Here is a 26,039-nt window from a genome sequence, read left to right as displayed (position 1 = left end):
CAGCTTGCAGTTAAAATAGCCCTCCTCTTACACCTGTGTAATATTATAATTAAAAAATAAAAACGTCAAATTGTCACACATGTGAGTTTGACAGTTGTTGATAACCTCAAAGTTTCAAAACAATATTCAATATTTAGTGTTCTAAACATAGTAAATAAATTACTATTTCTATATTTTTTACTATTCTTATATTTTTAATATGTGTAATTAGTTTATAATAGTCATAATGGAAGTTGAGGGTCATCCTGGACTTATAAAAACAATAAACGATGGCGAAGAAGTTGAAGATTTTTCAGACGACTCTGACGAAGAAATTGAGGTATTTATTAACTTACATATTAAAGATATAAGTGCCCGAAAGATGTTTTAAGATTCTGTACCTCCTATCACTGTATATACAGTTTCCAATGTATATATAATTCATGGAGATAAGTTTAATATCGCTAATTTCAAATGCCCAAGCAACAGTTGCTTTTTTACCGGACTACTAAAGAGAAGGAGATTAATTAGGATCTTTCGTTGTAGGGCTGTCTAAATCATCGCGGTGACGTAGACTACACTTTTCTATATCTTTTTTAGGTTAGTTGCTAGATTTTAATTGGCGCTTTGTACAATAACAGTATGATCCAGAAGTTTAAGGTCCAAATTTCTTAATATTCGTGTATATAATTTATAGGTATTTTGTAAACATAATTCGACGAATGGCTTAAATACTAGAAAATATAATTAAACATTTAATTTCAGTATCAACCATCAAAACAAAAAGTGAAGAAAAAAGCTGATTTCAATCCAAGCTTCCAGTTTGCAGGCTCTGTGGAGGAGTACAACAAGGTTTGTTAATTTAATTTAGAAAATACTGAATGCTTAGCAGCACCTTTATTGCTATAATAGATAAACAGATTGAGGAAAAAAATATTTTAAATATTTCACAAAAATGGTATCAAAACAACCTATTTAAGGTAACAAGTGCAAGTTTTCTTTGCTAATACATGTTTCATAATTGAAAAGTAACATGTATTAGCAAAGAAAACAAACATGTACTATTATAAAGTGGAAAAAATGAATGAAACCAAAAAATACTAAACTGTTTAAAAACATATTTAGTTAGCCTAGCCTAGTTTAGGATGTTAATGTGAACATATAAAATAATAAATAAATTATTTTTTAATAATAAAAATAATTTATATAGTTTTTTTTATTATAGCTTTAACTTCCACATAATATTTTTCAAACATTATAGTTATTTTTTTGTTTATTTATTATTTTTTCTTATGTGGCCCCCTCAGGTAAAAGCTTTCTCCAAATAAATTATTATTAATACTTAAATATATCTATTTCCCAAAGCCACCCTTTGATTATAAAAATGCATAAAAAATTAAAATTGTCTATTCAATTGTGGCAGCATTACACCATATAAAATATTTTAATGCTTATTACAGAACACTTGGGATGATCTACAAAAATATGTACGTAGAAATGTGAAACATACATTAGATGAGAAGATAGAGAAGAGACGAGCACAGGTCAAGATTAACGGGAACGCTGTAGACGTTGACACCGATTCAGATGTCGACCAAAAAGGTGATAAATAATAATTTGAATTTCTTGAATGTATGAATTGAGTAAGTAAGAAGTATGTATGTAATGAAGTAATTGTATATATTGTAAAGTGAAATTTGCTTTTGGTTTGGAATAGGGATATTAAAAATAGTTGCAAGATTTAAAAAACTCTGTCATCTATAGAAAAAGCAAACAGCCTTTTTTTTTATACCATGTAGGTGGCAAACAAGCATACGGCCCATCAGATGGTATTTACTTTAGATAGTATCAAATTAAAAAAATGTAGTAACGAATACTATTGTTTTTATTAGTCTGTGTGTTTTCTATGTATTTTCCTTATGTATTTACAAAAAAATATATCTTACTACTAGTGTTAGGGTTCACATCGATATTGTCGAAAAATCTGATATTTAATATTAAAAGAAGGTAGTTTAATTATTACTCAGTATTGTTAAACTAGTTGCATATAACCCCCACTCATAGCTTCTCTGTATAAAAGGGAGGGTTTTTGTAGGCCGCGGCATTCGGTCTTTGAGCACAGGGTGTGCTGGTTGTATTTTAAGTGAATTGTGTTAGAGACATAGTTAAATTAATGTTATATAGTTGTTATTTTATTATAATACATACTTTTACTAGTACATAGAGTTGATATATCTTACACTAGTAAGATATATTTTTTTGTTTATAAAGGATGTGAGTGTGGATGGATAGAGATTTTTTACTCTTTGCAAAAACTACTGAATTGATATTGATGTGATTGTACATATATATATAGCTATCATAATAACATGTAGGCTATAATTTAAAAAGATACTATGTAAATTGGTTGAAGTCTGATAAACGTCAACTGAGTGTGATGCAGCCAAAGTGGGGCTGGTAGGCAGGTTTTTAAATATTTCTAACAGTTATCTAGTACCCATAACACAAGTTCTGCTTAGAGACTCTTTCTCTACTTTCGGACTAGAAAATACTGTATGTATAGTGAAGGGATATAATAGAAGTTTTAAAAATAATACAGGTGAGGATGTTGATGAACTCCAAATATCTGATGATGAACTCAAGAGGGACGAAATTAAAACAAAGGAGAAGAAACTCACTAAAAAACAGAAATTGAAACAGGTATTTATTTTATTCTTTTTTATATTATATTCTATGTGTAATAAACAGTTTATTATTGTTATTACAGCTAATATAAAACCAGTAATACTCTACATGTTGTAATACATTGTTACAATCTGTTTGTTAAGTAATTTATTTGGAAAAAATAATTTATTTATTAATATATTTAATTTAATTTATTAATAATTAAATAATTTATTTGTAATATTATTTAAAGGATATGTTAAAATTAAAATAATATAATATATGTCTAGCAAGGAAGAATGTGAGTCGAGGAAGGCGATGTATAGAGACAAATAACAGTATATCACAATATAAGTGCATTATGATGGTTATAACACGTAATAGAGCCTAGAATGTTAAATATGCACAAAATGCGTTTATAACGCACATGTGTTTTATAAATTTCTTTACATATTGAAAACCAGTGAAATTAGATCCACTTTACGAGCAAGTTAGTTGAAAAAAATATGATAAATATTAATAATATATTAGAAGCATTTTCGTCACCTGTAATACGCTATGTGACTCCACAGTAAATATTCATATGGTGCCCTGAAGTTCTTAAGGTAACCTAAGCTTCTTTTTTGTTATAGGAAATGAAAGAACTAGATATAGAGCAAGGCACTCGTATCGAATATGATTCGGATTTCTTCGAGGAGCCCCCGCCGTACGACGAACAAGCTTCCTTCCAGATGATGAATCTCTCGCGCCCTCTACTCAAGGCCATATCCACGCTGAATTACGTCCACCCCACACCTATCCAAGCGGCTACAATACCTATCGCTTTACTTGGTAAATGTCTAAAGATTATTTATAACGGCCCCAGTGGTGTAACGGTTTACCACACAGTCTTACTACCGACGGTCGCAGGTTCGATACCTCGCACGGTACAAACATTTGTACTTAAAAGTATTATTGTTTGACGTTCTGGTTGTTTTCTATGTATAATATGTATTTATAGAAAAAAGTAACGATGTATTTATATCAGTTGTCTAGTATCTATAACACAGGTTATGAGCTTGAGACTAGATGACGTTGTGTGAATTGTACTAAATGTTATGTTATACTAGCTGTACCCGCGACTTCGTCCGCGTAGAATTTAACTTTATTTTCTAAAATAAAAGTAGCCTAAGTTACTTCTTATTACATCAGCTACCTGCCAAAAAAAGTCCCGTCAAAATCAGTACAGCCATTTCAGATATTAGCCGGAACAAACAGACCGACAGACAGATAGACAAAAATTATAAAAAATGTTATTTTGGTATATGTACCGTATATATATTCATATGCATGTAGGAAAAAACGGTTATTTCAATATTACAAACAGACACTGCAATTTTATTTATTTGTATAGATAACGTTATGTATATATTAATACATGGAGCTAAAACTTTGTACCTCGTTTAACGAAAATTGCGCCGACAGAGGATTATGAAATTCTGCACAATTATAGTTTTGAGTGTCATCTGCACTCGCCTATCGTCAGGTGAAGCTGTAAAGGCCTTCTGCGGCCAACAGTATTAGAATGTTTCGAAAAAAAGGCTTTATGGATTAACAGTTTCATAAATATATCGACTTGACCAACAGGGAAAGATGTATGCGCCTGCGCAGCCACCGGCACGGGAAAGACGGCAGCGTATATGCTGCCCATACTGGAGCGATTGCTGTTCCGCGCCAGAGGAGACCGCATCACCAGGGTACTGGTTCTCGTACCTACCAGAGAGCTCGGCGCACAGGTAAATTGTTAAATATTTATTTTTTATAACACAGGGGACAAACGGGCATGCGGCTCACCTGATGGTAAGTGATTACCGCCGCCCATGAGCACCCGCAACACCAGAGGAATTGCAAGTACGTTGTCGGCCTTTTAAAAAGGAATAAGCTCTTTTCTTGAACGTTTCAATATCGTATCGGTTCGGAAATACCATTGCTGGAAGGTGATTCCACAACTGATATGTAAACTACATCCTGGTAACACACCTGGTTAGTGAGTATATGGCCTAACTCTGTAAGTAAAATTTCAATAAAATCCGTTTAGGCGTTACCATACGATTAGGAAATAAACACCCAAAAATATTTAGAATATATTTTTTTTAATATGAGGAATTAATATTTATGGTTTCAGGTGCATGGTGTAACTAGACAGTTGACTCAGTTCACAACGGTCACAGTGGGACTTTCAGTCGGCGGTCTCGACGTCAAATATCAGGTAAGTGATTATCAAATTTTATTTAAATACATACAATTTATTTCAGGCAGCTTAATATTATTATAAATTATCACTACGACTGATTTAATCTTATTGCATATTTATTGCATATTATTTGACCCAAAAATTAGTGCTTGTTGGTAGTTTGTATTCACACGTTTCGACTTGTAAATGTAAACTTACAAGGATTATTTAAAAGAGCAACACACAAGTTTCTTGCTCGTTCTTCTTGTGATGAGACAGCTTTCCGAACGAGTGGTAGATAAAAAACAAATTGTTATGATTATTCAAAAGTGCTTAAATTAAGTTTATTTGAATAAATGATTTTCTATTCTATTCTATTCTATATAATAATATTGGTTCACATTATATATACTATCACATTATATATATGTATATTATATTAAGGACTAACATATGTATTTTAATATATTACTTTATTATTTTGTAATAAAGTAAAATATTAAAATATATATAGTTCGGCCGTACCTGTAGAACATCGTAGTTAATTCCTGGTGAATTTACCACAATGAAGTACCAATATATACTGTTAGCATACGTACCATTTATTTATATATTTATCTATACATATAAATAAAATTGGATTGTCTGTTTTTATTAATGAAATGACAGTTTTTTACTAGATGATTATGAATATAAATACGGTACATACACCAAAATAACATTTTTTATCTGTCTGTCCGTTGGTCTGTTTGTTCCGGCTAATGTCTGAAATGGCTGGGCCGATTTTGACGGGACCTTTTTTGGCAGGTAGCTGATATAATAAGTAGTAACTTAGGCTACTTTTATTTTAGAAAAATAAAATAAAATACAACGCGGGCGAAGTCGCGGGAACAGCTAGTATTATATATATCATGAATAATTTACGTTGTGTTTCACTTATTTTTAATTAGGTACACATTTTTAATTTCTGATAAAGAATATCAATGATAATATTAAATTAATTAAAAATATCGTCAATTAGAAACTATAGGCACTCTTTAATAATAGTGGCTTCTATTTTCTTTTAATTCAACTTAATTTATTTAACGATTTCAGCTCTTGTTATATTTTAGTTTAGTTTCATTTATTGACCAATGTATTTTTATCTTTACATATATGGCAAGTCATAATATACAATAATTATATTTATAAAATTTAAATTTGATTACATACAATTAAATTGATATTATTAAATAAAATAAAATAAATTCATTACGTACACAATACACGGTGTAACTAAATACAATACGTCATAATAAAGTTTAAAAATCATAATTACGGTTTAATTACATATATAATTACATTTTGATTCATATATTCTGTAACATTATAAAAATAGTATCACCATTCCATATATATCCATCTAAGATGCCAAAGAAGGTATAAATATTATTTATATCAAATAAATTGTAGGAAAGCGTGTTGCGGCGGAATCCTGATGTTGTGATTGCTACCCCCGGCCGTCTTATCGACCACATACGGAACACGCCGTCGTTCAGCCTCCACTCTATCGAGGTATTGGTGCTGGATGAGGCTGACAGGTAAAACTTTCCCTTTGAATACGTTTATTTATATACTATCTGTGCCCGCAGTTACACCTGTTACTGAAATTCATATATTACTAGCGACTCGTCATGGCTTTGTACAGATGCATTACAAATATTCGAATTCCTCAACTTGTTCTATACTATAACACGCATGTATTATACATATAAACCTTGCCCTTGATTTACTATCTATTGCTGAAAAGTGCATTAAAATCCATTGCGTAATTTAAAAGATATCTATCAATGTCACACTTTATCGGTCCTCTCTCCCATCTCATTAGCTTAATTTATGGATGGCCCCTTATTTGTTATTCCATTTACATAATTTCACGAAATTTAGAACACCTTCCGCCCATTTGTCACACATTGTCACATTTTATCGGCCCCGTCCCCCACCTTAGCATGGACGTACTTATGGATGACTCCTTATTCGTCATTCAGTTTACATGATTTTGAAATGTGACGGCACTAAATTTAGGTATCGGTAAAGTGTGACATAGTCACACTTTATTGATTCATCCCCCACCTTTGCATGAGACGCTTTACATGTACATAAAAACAAAAAAACAATTTGCCAACAGAATGCTCGACGAGTACTTCGCAGAACAGATGAAGGAGATCATCAAACAGTGTTCTCCAAAGCGGCAGACCATGCTGTTCTCTGCCACCATGAGCGAGGAGGTCAAAGACTTGGCCGCTGTGTCCTTGAATAAACCCGTCAAGCTGTTTGTTGACTCCAATAAGGATGTAGCTTTCAATCTAAGGCAGGAGTTTGTCAGGTATGTTTATAAATACGAAGCTGGTTATTAACGATTTTAACCAAGCAATTAAAAATGCATGTTTCGTTATTAACGGTTAATTAACCGCAATTTATGATTGGTAGTTTCAGTAGTTAGAGCCCGAAAAGGATTGCCCACGATATATATAAAACACAAATTAAGTTTATAAAATATGGCTCAACTAGAGACTTCATAAACATGCCCCTCTCAATTCAATTTAGTTGTAGCCCACTTATGCATAAGCAAAATATCTCTTTGGAAAGTATACCCTTAGGAGATAAAAACCATCGCTCCTAAGAATATCCTTCAATTTTTGTCCCTGACGGGTCTAGGTAGCGAGCTTTGGAAAAAAGGGCGTGCTGAATAGATCTATGTAGGTCTTAACACATGACAATAGCCCAAAACCCTCAATAAAAAAACTGGGTTAGGTGGTTGTTACGTTAGTAATGTGGACTGATAATCCCATTGCTAGCAATATACTATTTCATTAATTCATTGATATGTTGGTTTAATCCAGGATTCGAAGGGAGCGCGAGAGTGAACGTGAGGCCATACTGGCGGCGCTAGTGTGCCGGACGTTCAGAGATCGCGCGGTGATCTTCGTACAGACAAAGAAGCAAGCACACAGGTTGCACGTGGCCCTAGGGCTGCTCGGAGTTAAGGTATTTCTACACTGAACAGATTGCGATGTTAGTCATCCGAAGTATAACAAAACTTTGAACCCCTTAATTATTTTTAATGATTGAAGGATGCTGGTCATCCGCACCGGTCTAGAACAAAAACTTTGTACCCCTTAGTTTATTTTTGAACTTTCATGTTTGATATAAATTATTTATGTTATTAACCGAGTCTTAACACGAAGAATTTTATACCAAATAAAGGTATTTACAACTCTCGACTACCTGCTACATTTTTTACGAAAATTACGTCGACGGAGCAATATGAAATTTCGCACACTTATAGTTTATATAGAGAAGGAGTGCAGAACGCTAATATTTTTTTAAATTATGTATAAAAAGTACATTAAATCAATAAGAAAAAAACATTACACACGTAGTGTTTTTTTCTTCACGTATTTGACACACACACGCATATATACGTTTCTTTGTTCAAATATAATTTGTCTAATAATATTATTTGTCTATACGTCTCATTAAATGTTAAATTAATTATGGTCGAATTTCGACTACAGGCCATCAATAGTAAAAATAAAATAAAATAAGAAATAAAAATATTCTTTCTTCAAATAATAAACTTAATATGAGCATGAATATTTATATTTTTATTATTCTACCACTCATTCGGAACGAAGACTTATCACAAAAAGAACGAGCAAGAACGGTTGGGTTTTGTTCCTTTAAATAAATATTGTTCTAAATACACATTAAGAAGGATTAGGCAAGTGACAATCAACATAGAGTCAACGCACTCAATCTTTGTGCAAGCAGATATTGTCAGTGTGTCAGGTTGTATTTTAAGTAAATTTCTTTCTTTTTTAATATCTATTTCTTCCAGGTGGCTGAACTACACGGTGCATTGACGCAGCCCCAACGGTTGGATTCCCTCAGGAGGTTCAAGGACGAGCTGGCAGAAGTACTGGTGGCGACCGACGTGGCCGCTCGAGGGCTGGACATACCAGGTGTGAAGACCGTCCTGAACTTTACTTTACCAGCTACCATCGAACACTATATACATAGGGTAAGACAGGAACTTTGACTATGATAATATTATGTCTGTACTCGCGCAACTACGTCTGCAGGGGGCAAGAGAATTGTTAATAATGTGGACTGATGATCTTATTGTTAGCATTGTACCATGTCAGGTTGACCAATAGTTGATGTCGTGACTAATTCTTGGTGAATTTGTTACGATGTGCTAACTGCCCTGATCTCACGCTCATCTTATCATCCTCCACTGGTGCCCCGTCAGCGTAAATGGTGAGCGCAGGCGGGGCATTTTTCCATTATCATCTATAAAAAAAAACTTTGTCTGCATCACACTTACTTGACATTATGTTTCGACGACCTCAGTGGTCTTGGGGTTTAGTACACTGTTTTCCTTCCGATGGTCGCGGGTTCGATTCCTTGCACGGCGCAAACATTTGTATTTATGAGTATGTTGTTTGTATCGGTCTGGGTGTTTTCTATGTATACATATGTATGTATTTACGGAAAAAAATCTATGTATTTGTGTCAGCTATTTAGTACCCATAACACAAGCTTTAGCTAACTTAACTTGGGTCTAGATGTCGCTATGTGAATTATACTGAGATTATTATTATGTATGTATTTATCGAGTGGGGTTATTAGTCCATATTACTAACGGGTTGTTAGTTCTTCCTTCCTCCCAATATCCTACTTTTAATGTGCAGGTAGGCAGAACAGCGCGAGCTGGTCGTGCCGGCGTCTCAGTGTCGCTAGCAGGCGAAGGTGAGAGGAATTTAGTCAAGGCGATCGTGAAACGAGCCAAGCGGCCGGTCAAGTCGCGCCAAGTTCCGCCGGAAATCATCGCCAAGTATAAAGACAGGCTCGCAAGACTTGAACCTGAGATTGGTGAGGGGTGTTTATTTTTTTCTAGTGCTCGCCCAGTGGTCGAAATTTGACCATAATTTAATTTATATGTTTGACTATTATTAAGGATATATTGTCAAAGACTTACAAAGGTCTTTAATACCTAATATATAAATTGTAAATGAATTTCGACATTCAGTAAGACTATTAATATTAAGACAAAACATATTAATCTGTTTTATTATTATATTTCTCTAAATATAAATTGTAGAAAAAACTTAAAATTCATAGCATTGACAATATTATCTATATTTAAAATAACATTTATTTAAAAAGTTTCACAGTCACACAAGTTTCTTGCTCATTCTTTTTATGATGAGTCTATGTTCCGAATGAGTGGTAGAAAAAAAAATATGTCAGATGCGTGTGTATATTATCAAATACTTGGTAGTGTGTGTAATGTTTTTTTATTGATTTAATGTATTTTTATATCTAACTATAAAAAAATATTAGCGTTCTGCTCTCCTTTATAATAATAATTAAAAATCAGTCTAATTAAAATTCAAAATTTTTCAAATTCAAAAATAATTTATTCATGTAGAACATTTTAGCCGCTTATGAACGTCAAATTTTTACATTATAATTTAATTTTTTCCCTACCGTCCAGTTCGGTATATAGATCCAATTGAGAAGAACTGGCAAGAAACTCAATTGAATTACTTTTTTTTTTAAAGCCAGTTTATTTACAATGTATTTTATATAGGTGTCTATGTCTAACATCGCCTTCATATACCCGTAATGCCACAACGTAGAATCATCTTCCAACACTGATATTTCCGAAACGATACGATATTAATACCGTCAAGAAAAGAGCTTTGTCCTTCTTAAAAGGCAGACAATGAACTTACCTTTCCCCTGGTGTTGCGGGTGCACATGGGTGACGTCAATCACTTGTGATGTGCTCGTTTGTCCCAAGCTATATAATAAAAAAATGCACATTTTTTTTCAATACAGTAATTAAAATCATCATGTGTAGATATAAAATTTAACTGATTTTATACTTACAGCTGCCATACTTGATGAAGAATATGCAGATAAGCAGCTGAAGAAAATGGAGAAACAAACCGCTAAGTTGGAGGGAAATTTAAAGAAGGAGGATGGTCAAGACGGTCCCAAGTACGAGACGAAGAGGCAACACGAGTGGTTCCAGACCAATAAAGAGAAGAGAGAAGAGAAGGGGCGGCTGGCTCTAACCCAGCACAAAGGAAAAGGTAATCTTTCACAATAATAAAGTGCAGTAAATCAAATATTTCATATTTTGGAAAATCGACTTTATTGTTTCGTCTATAAAGTTCATTTACTGTAATCTATTGTAAATAATAATATTATAAAAAGGAAAGATTATAATTCACATACATTTCACTACATATCTACAAATAGCATATACCTACACGATGACAGTACTGCGGGAAATATGTGATGTTTAATCGGTTTTTTTAAACCACAAAACAAGTCATGGTCTGTGTATGACTATAACATGTTATGGATATATTGATACATAATAGTATCTTACAATATAAGTGCGTTATAACAAGTGGCGGAATTTCAGCCCGAGCCGAAGGCGTAGAATACCCGAGTGTGTTAAATACGCACGTATAACGCACGATGTTTTTCAACACAGTTGATTTTAAATAAACTCAACCATAAAACTGTGATGCGCACTGTTGCTTTCCCGTCGTTTTACTTTATTAAATCAACGCGCTGTCTACTAGCTGGAGCCGGTTGGCGTTCAAAATTTGATAAATAGTATAACAATCTTTGTGGTTATGAAATATAACTTCATTTTACAACGCTTGAGTGTTTTATGAGCTACTTTATATATCGAAAACCGGTAAATTTTGATGCAGTTTAAGAGCAAGTGTGTTGAAAATAATTTATATTCACTTACAGCGTACGTACAACAAAATTATAGTAACAAAATAATATTATTCAAATTCAAATTCAACATATCTTCATTCATGTAGGTCTATTACACTCTTAGAAAATAATTTATATGCACTCGCAGCGTACGTACAACAAAATTATAGTAAAACATTAATATTATTCAAATTCAAATTCAAATTCAAAATATCTTTATTCATGTAGGTCTATTACACTTATGATATGTCAAATCTACCGTCAGTTCGGAATGATTTCGAGATGAGAAGAACAGACAAGAATCTCAGCTCGTATTCTTTTCAAATTAATATTATACGTGTTTACAATTATACAGATTAATTTTTAAATTCAAACTTGGGAGAAGGAGAATAGAGTGACCACCAGCATATGCTATTTCAAAGCAAATAGTCTAATCAGTGTTCGCAACCCAAACAGACCAGTCCCCACAAGCAGCACCCGTTCACAAGTATGACGGATTATTGCTAACATGTGTACTAATAATTACTAAATGTACAGATATGAATCAAAAAGGGAAAGGCAAGAAACGCAAACGAGACGAGGACGACGACTCGGATGAAGGTGGTGACGGTAAGAAGCGGAAGAGGCAAAGCAAACACAAACCGAAGGACACGCCCGAGGAACGAGTCAATAGGGAGATGGAAAAGGTAATCACTGGACTTAAATCTTCTATATATATAAAAACTAGCTTTTGCCCGCGGCTTCGCTCGCGTTAATTTATCAAAATCCTTTCTTAGGGGATGCCTATGTCATAGTAGCTTTATGCATGCAAAGTCTTAGCCCGATCGGTTTAAAATTGACAAAGTGTCATACAAAGTTTCACCCCCTATTTTATGCCCTTGGGGGTAGAATTAATCAAAATCCTTTCTTAGCGGATGCCTTCGTCATAACATCTACCTGCATGCCAAATTTCAGCACGATCGGTCCAGTGGTTTAGCCTGTGCGTTGATAGATCACTATGTCAGTCACCTTTGAGTTATATATATTTAGATGAATTGCTGCTCGTTAATTGCTTCGTAATAAAATATTAATCCCTATTTTTTTTATTGGGTTGTTTGGGCTATTGTCAGGTGACTGTAGCACTATAAACAATATACGACCTATATAGATCTATTGTGCTCGCCCTCTTTCAGAGTTCGCTACCAAGACCCATCAGGGACAAGAATTGAAGGATATTCTTAGGAGCGATGGCTTTTATCTCCTCATTAAAGAGTGTAAACTTTCCAAAGGAAATATTTCGTTTACGCATGAGTGGGCTACAACCACATAGGATGTGTAGTTGTGTTTCCTCTTCAGTTTGGCAAAATCTGCAGATTTTTGTTGTGCATAGGCTTAGTTTTGTCATATGCTTGTTTAATTTGCAGTGTCCTATGACGGTCCTAGTCCTAGAGGTATTAATCCCTACTTTAAAGTCTAAAATCTAAGACGAAATAATAATTCTAGATGACTCGCACAATTTCGTTTGCGTCGCATAATCTCTTCTGAATTTTTCTCTTTCGAATTATCAGCAACCCCTCACCTGTTGTCGTAGCGTGATTTATATTTCATAATGGTATCAGTAATACATGAGATTATCCTGAATATCCAAACTTACATTGTTTATTTTATCTATTTATAATATTAGTATAGCTTGGTTTTTAACAAGGACTTTTTTGTCAGGTGGCCCTTCTGCAATCACGCATGGCGAAACGGAAAAAGAAACAACGTCGCATCCGCACGATTGATGATGATGATGACCGGCCACAGGTTCAACAGAAGAAATCATTCAAACAAAAGAAAAAACAGAGCAACTTCGCTAATGACCTTACAGATACCTCTCAAAAAGCTGCCAAGAGACTTCGTTATGATGCGAATAGAGTTCAAAAAGGAAAGGGGCTGCCTCAAAAAGGGAAGGGACCGGCCCCAAAGGGGAAAGGAATGGCCCAAAAGGGGAAGGGAACACCCCAAAAAGGAAAGGGAGCGCCTAACAAAGGCAAAGGTTTTTCGAAAGGCAAGAATAAGACGTTTGGTAAACCACAAGCGCCGAAACAGGGACGTAGATAAAATAAATCAATTGTTCCTTTGTTTAATTTTGTTTTTTTTAACATAGTTAAAAAGAAGTGTACCTAATATTTTTGTCTCCAATGCAATAATTTAATAATTTATTCTTAAGATTTGTCTTTCAAAAATATATATGTATAAGGGGCCCTACAAAATTTATGTATAAAGTATGACAAAGTATGGGATCTTAAAACACGAAATTTTGAACTATTAGAGAAAATCTTTCAAATATTTCCCTAATCTATACAAATACATGAAATTGATTTATCTGTTCGTAATTTCAAAATAATTACTTTTCACTAGATTCATATAAAAGTATATGTATATACGTTACTTAATAACAAAAAAATCTGAAATGGTTGGACCTATTTTAACGGGACTTTTACTCGTAGATATCGAATGTTATAAAGAGTGGCTTAGGCTACTTTTTTTTTCCTTATTTTAATAATAAAGAAAATTAAGCCCTACACGAAAACAAAATTGAAGCCAATGAAATAGTTTTTTGTTACATCCCACTCGGACAAAGTCGCGGGTAATAACCATTATTTAATAAACTTTCTGGGCAACAAGATTACTAAGTTTTGCCGAGGTAATCTTGGTACAAAATCGACAGTCCCATTTATTTCAACCCCCAAACAGTTTACTTTGTAAGGTGAGTTTAAGTTGTAAAATGCTATTAGGTGTTAAAATTACAGCTTCGGAAAGCAGCGTGGTCTGTTTTTCAGGTAAGCCGTCAGCTTGTATGGCATATCAATTAAATAAAAAAACTTATTTTAACTATGACATATTTGTAACAATATTCTGAAAATATAATACATAAATATGGAAATTATAATTATTATAATCATTTAATTTTTTGGTAGAGCACGCGAGAGGGATAGAATGTTTTGAGTAAATGTCTCATGGGATAATTCGTTTTCCTGACATAGAAATTATTGAAAATTAAACGTTATGGTATACTGTTAAGGTATAAATTTCTTTAACTTTATATTTCGGCTTCCAGTTTTTTTTTTTTTTCTCTTCTTTGGCAAGAGGCTAGTGTTGCCTATTATGCCACTAAAAACAGGAAACGAGACGGGATAATGGAAAGGAACGGGTTAAATTTTGAATATACTCGGAATTAGTGATCATGGGTTTTAAAGTTTAATGTTATTATGGGAAATAAAAGACGCAAGAGATTTATAAATTATAGGATTAGGATGAGCTAATAGGCATACAATGGATGAAGGAAAAGGAATTTCTAATGAGATGAGTGTCTCTATAAATGAAGAACGATTGTAAGAGGAGCAGGAAAACACAATATGATTTAGATCACCCACATCTTCTCCACATTCACAGATATTATTGTCTTTTATACGTAGTTTTGTTAAATGTTCAGGGCTGCAAACATGACCAATTCGCATACGAATCAAAACACTAGTTGATCTTTTATCAAGATGTAATTTGAAAAACCACGGTTTAAGAGCTATAAACGGTTGGACTAAACAGTACTGTTTCCCTTTAATTTTGCTACTTATTGTCCAATCTTGACTCCATGAATCATGAAGACAAGACTTAGACAAGGCAGGGCTTCCAGTTACGTAGTACTCATGGAGATACCATAGACGTAATGTGGGCATAGATATAGGATATAGACAATTAATGACAGGTTATGCATAGACAATAACTGTGGCGTCGTCGCTATGCTAAACGGATGTTGTTTATGATCGACATTTTCCTTCGAAATGGAAATAGAACTAAACTGAAATTATCCATATATTTTATTAAATACTAACGAGACTGAGTGTATATTTTATGTAATGTACATGCAGTGTCCAAAGGCGTATTTGCAAAGTTCATGGAATTGTACAGTCTATAATAAAAGGAGTAAAGTTTTTTTCACCAATATATAGCGGGAAACCTACGCTGTGACGCGCAAAACGCAGTTTATTTTGTTGAGAGGATAGCTACAATTTCATAACCGTCTTGTTATGTGTTCATTTAAATTGACAGTGCAATTGTGACATATTTTGTAAAATTTGACAATGTCCGACGAAATGGCGATTGGTGATAATGCTTCAAATGAAGATGCAAAGGTAAATGGTGATGAAACGGTACCAGAGAGTGGCGAGGACGCCGAGACAGCTCCTACGGATCCACCCACTGGACCTGAAGTATTGAAAACGGAAGTTTCTGCAGAAGGTATAACTTTCACATAACCTAAATATTTAGTGTCAAATCTTGCCACATTACTAGAATTTCTCTATATTCATTCTATATATCATATCTAATCAAGTCTTATTTCTTTTAAACTGTCTATATTTTCCACTATTTAGTTTCATGCTAACTTTTAAGAACATAATTTATGAAGTTCATATAACTAGCTTGTAATGGATATATACATATCCATAATAAGATTATAAATGAGTGGCTGTCCGTTTTTTATAACATTTCACAACAAAAATACTAGAAAGAACTTATTTAAATTTTACATGAGAATATATTTTTTGATGTAGTTGGACAAATGTTTATATCTTAGGAAATTAGGCGATCAGCATCGGTAATAGTAAGTTTCTAATATTACTCATAGTGTAATTATATTTCGACTGTCATGTGTATAATATACACTTTTATCTCATTTTAACCTGTTATAATTTACAATTTTTTTATATAAATTAATGATAGATTTTATGGAACTTTGTAAAATTCTTTGTACATAGACAGCAAAATGTCCCATCAGGTACAAGAATTGAAGGATTTTTTAAGAGTGATGGTTTTTATTCCCTCAGGATAGAGTGTAAACATTTGCCGATGGGAAGTCTAGGTAGCAAACTCTAAAAACAGGAGAGCATAATAGATCTATGTAGGTTGCAGTGCTACAGGTACAAATCCTGATAGAACATTGTAATGTGTTTACTGATATGACCTTGGTGGTCTAGCGGTTTAACACACTACCTTACGTCTGATGGTCGCGAGTTCGGTTCCTCGCACCATACAGATATATGTATTCATGAGTATGATTGTTTGTGTCAATCTAGGTGTTTGCTATGTCTAATATGAATGTATTTACGAAAAACCAAAATTATATGTACAACCGTGCGAAGCCGAGTCGAGTTCCTAGTTATTATAATACAATCAAGCACTGTCATTCCTGATGGATTACTCTATATTGTCTACTTGCGATCAGCCCATACTTTGTATTAGTACTATTATTGTAGGAATGCCATTTTTTTTATTCTATACTGCCCTTGTAACTTACAGACAGTATTATTTATAATATATTTATTAAATTTAGAAATTTGGACCAAATAAAAAATATTTTTTTTACCTTTATAATACTTCCAGCTAACACTCACAACTTCTTGTGTGATACATTTACCCTGTTATTACTACGTTTTACATTGCAGCTCTGCTCCTATTCGTTGTAGCGTGATGTTTTATAGCCAATAATATTTTTCTATAAATGGGTACAGTCAATCAATATTATACTGAACATCGGAACTCAAAAACTTTACCTCTCAAATAAAATCTTAATAATATTTTAAATGCGAAAGTTTGTGAGTATGAGCTGTTGATTGAATTGTATGGAATTCTGTATCCTCATTTTTTAAGCTAAAAAAATGAAACTTTTTCATTTGGCGTTTATTAGTTTAGGTCTTTAAATTTTTTTTGTTCATTATTCCGTTAAGGTCACTATTTTATGCTGACGAAGTTGCAGGTACAGCTAGTAATGTTATATATGCGAAAGTATGTGAGTATTGATGTTTGTTGCTCTTTCACGCAAAAACTACTGAACGGATTTTGATGAAACTTCACAGTAATATAGCTTATGCATCGGAATAACATATACACTATATTTTTTATTGAAATTTATTGTGGCTGAAATTGTGAGCACAGCTAGTTATATATATTACTTATTACTATGAATTTTTTAAATGAATGATAATGGTATGATGTATCAACTCCCTAATCCCTAAATACATTGACAATATACCAGTTCAGGATGATAGGATGAGCACAAGTTCAGGTCACTTAGCCCATAATGGCAAATTGATCAGGAACATATGATGCTTTCAAAGGGAAGTGTTGTGGAGGGCAACTTGACATTGTACAGTGCTAGTGGGGTTATTAGGCCATATGACTAACAATCGCCTTCCCTCATTACTGTAAATTTGTTTGCTCATTATTTATTGACTTCCTATATCTTAGCCTTTTGTTTATTTTGTTGTAATAAACAAGAGTGATTTTATTGCTTAAAGTATCTCTACAGTAAGTCGAAAAACACTTATAATTAAAGTGCTTTAGCCAGTGTACCATGAGTGCAATAGCATACCAAACATTTTTAGCCGTGTAGCGCTCAGTATCAGAGATACAGATTTTTTTTGTAGGAAAGGGTATATGACATTAAAATTAATGATTTTTCATGGCATCTTTAGATATACCTGAGAAAAAACCCAAGGCACTCAAAAGCATTACCTTTTTACCTGATTTTTGGATATATTATTTCTCTGGCAATATATATATTTTGATTAGATTTGATAATAACTTACCTCAGTCTATATATTGTTGTAATCTTACTTATAATTCATAGCACTGACAATATTATCACATTGCACAAAGATTCAGTGCCCAGTGGCTTCAGTGTTAATTGTTGCATGCCCAATCCTTGTTAATGTGTATTTATTTAGAACAATATTTATTTAAATTAACAACACACAACTTTCTCGTTCATTCTTCTTATGATGATTCTGCTTTCCGAATGAGTGGTACAATAAAAAGAATATGACTATTCAAAAGTACTTATATTAAATTTATTTGAATAAACATTATTTCTATTGTTTTAGATGCACCAAATTCAGAAGAGAATATTGGAGAGGAGACTGCAGAAGTTAAAACAGAACCTGACATAGAACCAGAAAAGGGACCTGTTGCAGAAGATGAACTTGACTCAGTGAAGAAAGATGATGAGGTTGATAACAGAGGAGTCAAACGTAGAGCTTCCACTGCTTTTAGCGATGCTGGTGATGAAGAGTTCAAAGGTTTTGATAGTGCTGATGATAAAGATGTGTCAGTGGACTATAGTCGCATTGTCGGTAAGTGATTTTAAAGATAACTTGTATTTTTTAATCAATTTCTGTAATTAATAATTTATGGATTATTATAATTTTGTGCTTACACTTGTAATGTGTATAACAATAATAATAATCTCAGGACAATTCACACAGCGCCATCTAGATCCAAGTTAAGCTAGCTAAAGCTTGTGTTATAGGTACTAGATAACTGATACATACACTGATAGATATATTTTTTTTGTAAATACATACATATTATACATAGAAAACACCCAGACCGATACAAACAATCATACTCATGAATACAAATGTTTGTGCCGTGCGAGGTATCGGACCCGCGACCATCGGTCGTAAAGCGGTGTGCTAGACCGCTAGACCACCGAGGTCGTCAATATGTATATATGTATATAAGTTGTCTTATGACTTAGATTGAATTCCAGTATAAAATCGGTCCGCATTACGTAGCGTAGTGTTCGTGTTTCTAATAAGCCATGTAGCACATGATTAAAAAAACATACTAATGGAGTACAATCATTGCCCCTTTTATTAAATGATTCCTTTCAAGACGAGGCTGGTCCAATAAGTCAGCTCTCAGGCTCTGTTTCAGAATCTTTCCGCAAGTCCCTGGATGTAATATCTTTTCAATTGAGAGAATCTTAGATTCCTTAATCCCTACAGTTTAATTCTATGTCCATTTAATGTGGACTGGTTGCTTCTTCTGTCGGATTTTGTATCCTGTTACAGTGTTTAATTTTTCTTCCATATACATAAGCTTATTACTTATGTATTGTGGAATATTTAAAATACATCGACAGCCTTAGCTATAGTCTTACTTTAGCACACTGCTTTACTTCCGAAGTTCAAAGGTTCGATTTCTGTATGGTACTGTAGACTATGATAAAGCCTTTGACTCTATTGAGACCTGGTCTGTTTTGGAGGGTTTACAGCGATGACAAGTCGACTGGCGATACATCTAAGTGCTGAACAAATATTGTATTGTTAAGCCTAGTATCCATAGCACAAGCTCTGATTACCTTCGGACTAGATGAGTTGTCCAGAGGTATTATTATTATTGGGAGGATGATATAAGGGCAGTAGCTGGATCAACATGGAGAAGGAACGCGTTGGATCTAGGAACAGGGAGTCTTTTGGGGGAGGCCTATGCCCTAGAACAAGCTGTTGAACCGTAACAGTGAATAGCAATAAACAACATTAACTTCACTATACTGTTAGTGAAGTTAATGTTGTTTATTGCTAAAGGCTATAAATAAATAAATAACAAAAAATATTATTATTATGTATGCTAAAATGAATTATTTATCTCTAGAACGTCTGGAAGCAGAGGTATCAGCAGCCACAAAGGATTTCACCCCACTGCGGAGTGTGATGGCCACACCGCCTGCACTGATCAAGGCCATGAAACGAGCTAGGCAGGACACTGGTATGTGTTACACTTAAATACTCCGAACTAACTGTAGATTTGATTTGAAGTATGGACCAACATGAATAAAGATATTCTGAATTTTTAATATATTTTAATATAAATACGGTACATACACCAAAATAACATTGTTTACAATTTTTGACTGTCTGTCTGTCTGTTTGTGTCATTTTCATAAAATGTAAATGTTGTTTTTAAGTTATCTATACATCTATGCATATAAATAAAATTGGAGTGTCTGTCTGTAATATTGAAATAACCGTTTTTTACTACATGCATATGAATATAAATACGGTACATACACCAAAATAACAATTTTTGTCTGTCAGTCTGTTTGTTCCGGTTAATTTCTGAAATGGCGGGACCGATTTTGACGTGACTTTTTTTTGGCAGGTAGCTTATGTAATAAGGAGTACATTATTACATCAGCTACCTGCCAAAAAAGTCCCCTTACTTAGGCTACTTTTATTTTAGATTTTATAAAAATAAAGTTAATTCTACGCGGACGAAGTCGCGGAAACTGCTAGTTAGATATAAGACGGTGCTAAACGGCTAGACCACACCAATAGCTAATATTTGCTCAGCTTTAAACAGGCTTTCTTATGTTTAGATGGATCAAGACCTTCATCAGCCTTATCATCAAGGTCCGACGGCGATGGAGTCATCTCGACTGATGTAAGTTTACACAATTATATCACACCTTCATATGAATTAATCAGTCCAATTAGGACTCAAGTTCTGATGCAATCAAGGTTCATTTTGTAATGTAGCTGTGCTTGTAATGAATATTTGCTCTTCTAATCACAATGCTCAAATTCTCTAACGCAAATAAAAAGTCTAGCCATTGTAATAAGTGCACTGCGGAATAATATTGTATGCAAATTGAATTGAAATAAATTAGAAATGCTATGTCTTAGTATGGACAGTATTTATACTCGGGTTGTTGTATATATAAGTAGGATATTGTATTAGACGTTAGTACCACACATATAAAGGTATAAAAGAAAAGTAAAAGATTAACAATAAAGAACACAATAGAAGTTTTTTTAGTCTTTGAAATTTTCCATTTGATTTTTCATTTTGAGTATACGGTGTACTCAATATAGTCTTGCGCCACAAGAAGACTTAGATAATTAACTTTATTAACAGAAACATTTTGTTGCCGTGCAATTTCAATCTCGACCTATTTGTTTATAAAACGGGGCTGAAAATCCATACCTATATCCATGGAAACCAATGGAAATACATATACTACATATATTTATAAAATATAATAATGCTATAATATCATATTTTTTCACATTCTAATGCTTGCCCTCTATGGAAGTACGTGCATCTGGTTCCAATTGTAAGTCTACAGACCTCATTCTGCTTAATCTTGGATATAAGCAATGACATAAAAACAATAGTAATTATTATTTATTTATTTCAGGCAACTAGGCCATATCATAAATATGTTATAGACTAATATACAAATGAAATAATATTTTAAAAACTAATTAACTACATACTACATAAAACTAATATGAACTCATATATTACTATCGTTTTTATGACATTCGAAATAGGAACTATTTTGAAGAATTCTTCAAATGTTGTCAGATGTTAGTTTATAACAAGTAACAAATTTTGAACTAAGAATTCACATTTTTTATACTTTACATCTTCGCGCTATCACCTGACATATAATACAGTATGCTACAGGTATCTGACTATTTTAGTTTATGGGTTTTACTATGATTTGTTAGCAATTTAGTATTTGTACTCGTTTACTCATTAATGCGGAATGGGCCTTCAATATTCGTATAGCTGCCTTTATATGTACGGTCTTTCACGTGAGTATCTGCCTTCACGCAGTAAAAAATGTGTATGTTAATATAGACAAAGAGAACAAGAAAGAGCGTACATGTAAAGGTAGCTATAAGAATATATCTGCCTTTACAAGTACGGTCTTTCACGCGAGTATCGGTCTTCACGCAGTAAAGAATGTGTATGTTAATGTAGTTGTTAAAACGCTTTTTTATAATAGGACGAAAATATCATTTAAAAAAAAATTCCTCTCACTATATGCTGTTTGGAATGATCTAAAACATTTAGTTATTGGTATATGCAGGCAACGAGCGCATGGTCGCCGTCGATGCGCGGGAGGAGGGCCACCACTGAGATGTCTTCGCCGCTGCTGCGCGTGCCGCTCGAGCGCGGCTGGCGGCGAGAGCTAGTCTACCGCGCCGCACTCGACGCGCACTCGCGCCGCAACGCAGACATCTACTACTACACGCCGCACGGGAAGAAACTGCGCTCCACACGCGAGGTCAGTGACCTGCCTAGTGTACGAGCTGGTGTACCGCGCCTTGACGTAGACTTGTATACGCCGCTACGCAGACTACTACTACACGCTGCACGAGAAGAAGCTGCGCACCACACCTGAGGTCAGTGACCTGCCTAGTGTTCGAGCTGGTGTACCGCGCCGCGACGCAGACTTGTACACGCCGCTACGCAGACTACTACTACACGCTGCACGGGTAGAAGCTGCGCTCCACACGTGAGGTCAGTGACCTGCCTAGTTTACGAGCTGGTGTACCGCGCCGCGACGCAGACTTGTACACGCCGCAACGCAGACTACTACTACACGCTGCACGGGTAGAAGCTGCGCTCCACACGTGAGGTCAGTGACCTGCCTAGTTTACGAGCTGGTGTACCGCGCCGCGACGCAGACTACTACTACACACCGCAACGCAGACATCTACTACTGCACGCAGCAAGGGAAGAAGCTGCGCTCCACAGGCGAGGTCAATGCCCTACCTAATGTATCTGTATCGACATATTGTGGTGTCACAGGAAGAGGTAATTACTGGTAAGGTGTGAGACAAACTTCTCAGCATTCCAAGGATTCACTATGCGGAAGCAAGTCCAATGTTTGGTATATTGGGAAACTCCGAGCTGTTCCCAAGACTTTTGATCCAGTGTTGGTTTAGAGTCTCATGTAAATGTAAAAGAATCTCTTTTTTTTCGGACTACTCTAATGCTGTTGGCCGCAATTAGCCTTTAGCTTCATCGGATAAGATTTCAGGATATTCGTTTCTAGGTGTAAAATTGTAAAATATGTAATGTCATACTAGGGGAAGGGAGTCCCACAAATGTGACCAACTGTGACAAGGATAAAGAGGGAAGTAAATGAATCGTGACATCCATGTTTCATAATTTAGGGATGATCCATATTCAACTTGTGAAACAAGAGAGGAAAGACAAGACTTTTATTTAAAAAATAATATATTGTTTTATTCTGCTTTTTATTTGCTCTATTACTCTCTATGTACTATGTCACTTTCGTAGTTCTTCTAATTATAATATTTATATTTATTCCTGGTGAAAAGCCACGATGGGCTAATTGACCTGACCCCGTGCTCATCCTATCCCAGCCAGTTTAAACCGTTAGCGCAGGCGCGTGAACCATTCTATATATTTTCCCTTAAAATATAATATTATGTTGTTAGGTGGCTGAGAATCTCGCCGGGACTGGACTGACGTTGGAAAACTTCTCATTTTTCAAAGAGCCGTTAGGAGTCGATGATCCTGAGAAAGAGATCATACGGTAAGTTATGTTTTTTTATAAATAATAATTTAGATATGCTGAAAATGCTTATTTGTCAAATTTAGAAGCTAGTATTCTATAAAATTATTTAATATTTAATTTATAAAAACTTGTGTACAACAAATTTCCCTGAAGCATTCTGTTCTTAAATCTTTCATAGTATAAAATGTAGTCACTTCTGATGTCTGTTCGCTTATATCTATTAAACTACGCAATGAATTTTAATGGAGTTTTTAGCAGTAGATAGACTGATTCAAGAGGAAGATTTATATGTATAATACATGCGTGTTATATTATAGAAAAAACCAAGAAATTAAAGATTTCTTATCATTTCTACATCAAGCAACATCATAGCATCTAGACTGTATGATAGCAGACTCAGAGGATGTTTATATGTTTGTTAAACAAGTCTTTAAAAGTATTATTACTGTTGGACAGCGACGCAAAATTCATACGTCGCGTAGAATCTCCAGTAGCATCGGCCCCGCCGCCCCCCGCGGAGGGCAAGCGGACCCCCAAGCCCAAGCCGCCCAAGGGGGCCAGCCCCGAGCCGGCCGTCAAGTCGCCGCCCATCAAGCTTAAGGTATTTATTTATTCGACTGTTTTGGTGGTTTCGTTGTGGTTTAGCGGTAAATGTATCTTGATCGGATAAAACATAAAATTTTAAAGTACTATAGGCACTGTGAACTATATAGCCATGCACCAAAATTATGATAATCAGTGATTAAATCAATCATTTTAATACAATAATTTATTACATTCAGTGTACCACCATTGTCACCGTCCGAAGTACCTATCAGATCGACCGCAAGTTAGTTACAGTACAGTCAGCTTCATATAACATTAGTGACAGTGTTAGCAAAAATTAAGGAAAAACAAGTAAAAATAAGTAACTGATAATATTCAATTACGCATACTAATTTCACAAATTATTTAAAAAAATTATACCAATATAATATATGGTATATATCATTAACGGCCTCGGTGGTCTAGTGGTTTAGTACACCGCTTTATTTCCGATGGTCGCGGGCTCGATTCCTTGCATAGTGCAAATAATTGTATTTATAAGTATGATTGATTGTATCGATCTGGGTGTTTACTATGTGTAATGTGTATGTATTTACGAAAAAAAACTATGTATTTATATCAGTTATCTAATAACCATAACACAAGCTTTAGCTAGCTTAACTTGGGTCTACATGGCGCTGTGTGAATTGTCCTGAGATTATTATTAAAATCTATTTATTTACTTAAATATCTAACAAAATATATTGGATACTAGTGTGGTATATTAAAAAAGTATATGTGGCAACACTAGATTTGTAAAAATTATATATGAAAGGTTAAGTGAAAATAAAAACTATTATAATTAGATATTCTAAAATAAAGAGTGTAATAAAACTCCAATTTTATATATTCACTTGTATGAAAACACAAAGTTTTATTACACTCTTTATTTTAGAATATCAAATACATACTTACCACATATACTTTTTTAAAATACCACAACTAGCATAATGACTAAAAGTTTTTTTGTATAATATGTACAGGTGAAATCGTTGGGGTCACGATTGAACAGCGGGCCCACAGCTACGACTCCAACAACGACTCCTAAGCAACAGAAGAAATTGCAGCCAGCTCCCAGCGCGGATAACAACAACACTGCCGCGTGGAAGAAGCCCAGGTATGTACCTATATATTTATTTATTATTAACTGGGCCCGCGGTTACAGCCGCGGAAAAATTAAAAAAAAAATATAGCCTACATGTTATTCTGAGGCATAAGCTATATTACTATAGTTTCATCAAAATCAGTTCAGTAGTTTTTGCGTTGAAAGAGTAACAAACATCCAGTTACTTAACTTTCGCATTTATAATATTATATATTAAAATTTTGTATCGATCTGATTATTCATATATATATAGAATATATTATATGGTCCTTATTTACTATGTTTCCATTACATATAAGATTATATTTACGGCTGAAAGTTCGATAGGAAATTAAATTAGTGTTAAGATATTTATATGGTTTGATACATTTTCATAAATTCGTCAATATATAAATAAATTTGTTATGTTAAGGTTTATATTGTTTGTAATATAAGTTAGTATTGTATGTAGTTTGTAAATTTGAGATTGTAGTCTTGTATACGATTGTATTAATTGTTTAATTACATAATAATATTAGTATATTTGATGTTTATACAAATAAATATATGTACATATA

General features: G+C 34.0%; 2 protein-coding genes across 2 annotated transcripts in view; both read left to right on the top strand.

Annotated features, from left to right (window-relative positions):
• The first annotated feature begins 102 nt into the window (after positions 1 to 102).
• LOC131849696 (probable ATP-dependent RNA helicase DDX27) lies at positions 103 to 15,146 on the top strand. The gene is given in 16 exon segments (XM_059199808.1): positions 103 to 319; positions 745 to 831; positions 1,440 to 1,581; positions 2,579 to 2,679; positions 3,276 to 3,474; positions 4,270 to 4,418; positions 4,808 to 4,891; positions 6,308 to 6,435; positions 7,023 to 7,220; positions 7,738 to 7,882; positions 8,736 to 8,918; positions 9,592 to 9,772; positions 10,798 to 11,001; positions 12,185 to 12,333; positions 13,346 to 13,741; positions 15,105 to 15,146. Coding segments are annotated over 16 exon segments (2,481 nt in total). The 5' UTR covers positions 103 to 226.
• A 259-nt stretch (positions 15,147 to 15,405) lies between these two features.
• The window catches only part of LOC131849870 (uncharacterized), a 31,532-nt gene continuing 20,898 nt past the window's right edge, over positions 15,406 to 26,039 (top strand). Inside the window, exons 1-8 of the mRNA XM_059200002.1 lie at positions 15,406 to 15,907; positions 18,550 to 18,798; positions 20,105 to 20,218; positions 20,829 to 20,893; positions 22,332 to 22,529; positions 23,713 to 23,810; positions 24,249 to 24,393; positions 25,361 to 25,494. Of these exons, the coding sequence (XP_059055985.1) occupies positions 15,751 to 15,907; positions 18,550 to 18,798; positions 20,105 to 20,218; positions 20,829 to 20,893; positions 22,332 to 22,529; positions 23,713 to 23,810; positions 24,249 to 24,393; positions 25,361 to 25,494 (1,160 nt within the window). The 5' untranslated portion in view covers positions 15,406 to 15,750. The remainder of the gene's footprint in view (positions 15,908 to 18,549; positions 18,799 to 20,104; positions 20,219 to 20,828; positions 20,894 to 22,331; positions 22,530 to 23,712; positions 23,811 to 24,248; positions 24,394 to 25,360; positions 25,495 to 26,039) is intronic.

This window comes from Achroia grisella, unplaced genomic scaffold (genome assembly GCF_030625045.1).
Source record: "Achroia grisella isolate CSIRO2021 unplaced genomic scaffold, CSIRO_AGI_Agris_v1 utg660, whole genome shotgun sequence".
NCBI classification, from domain to species: domain Eukaryota; kingdom Metazoa; phylum Arthropoda; class Insecta; order Lepidoptera; family Pyralidae; genus Achroia; species Achroia grisella.
This window is presented reverse-complemented; position numbering and strand designations above follow the sequence as displayed.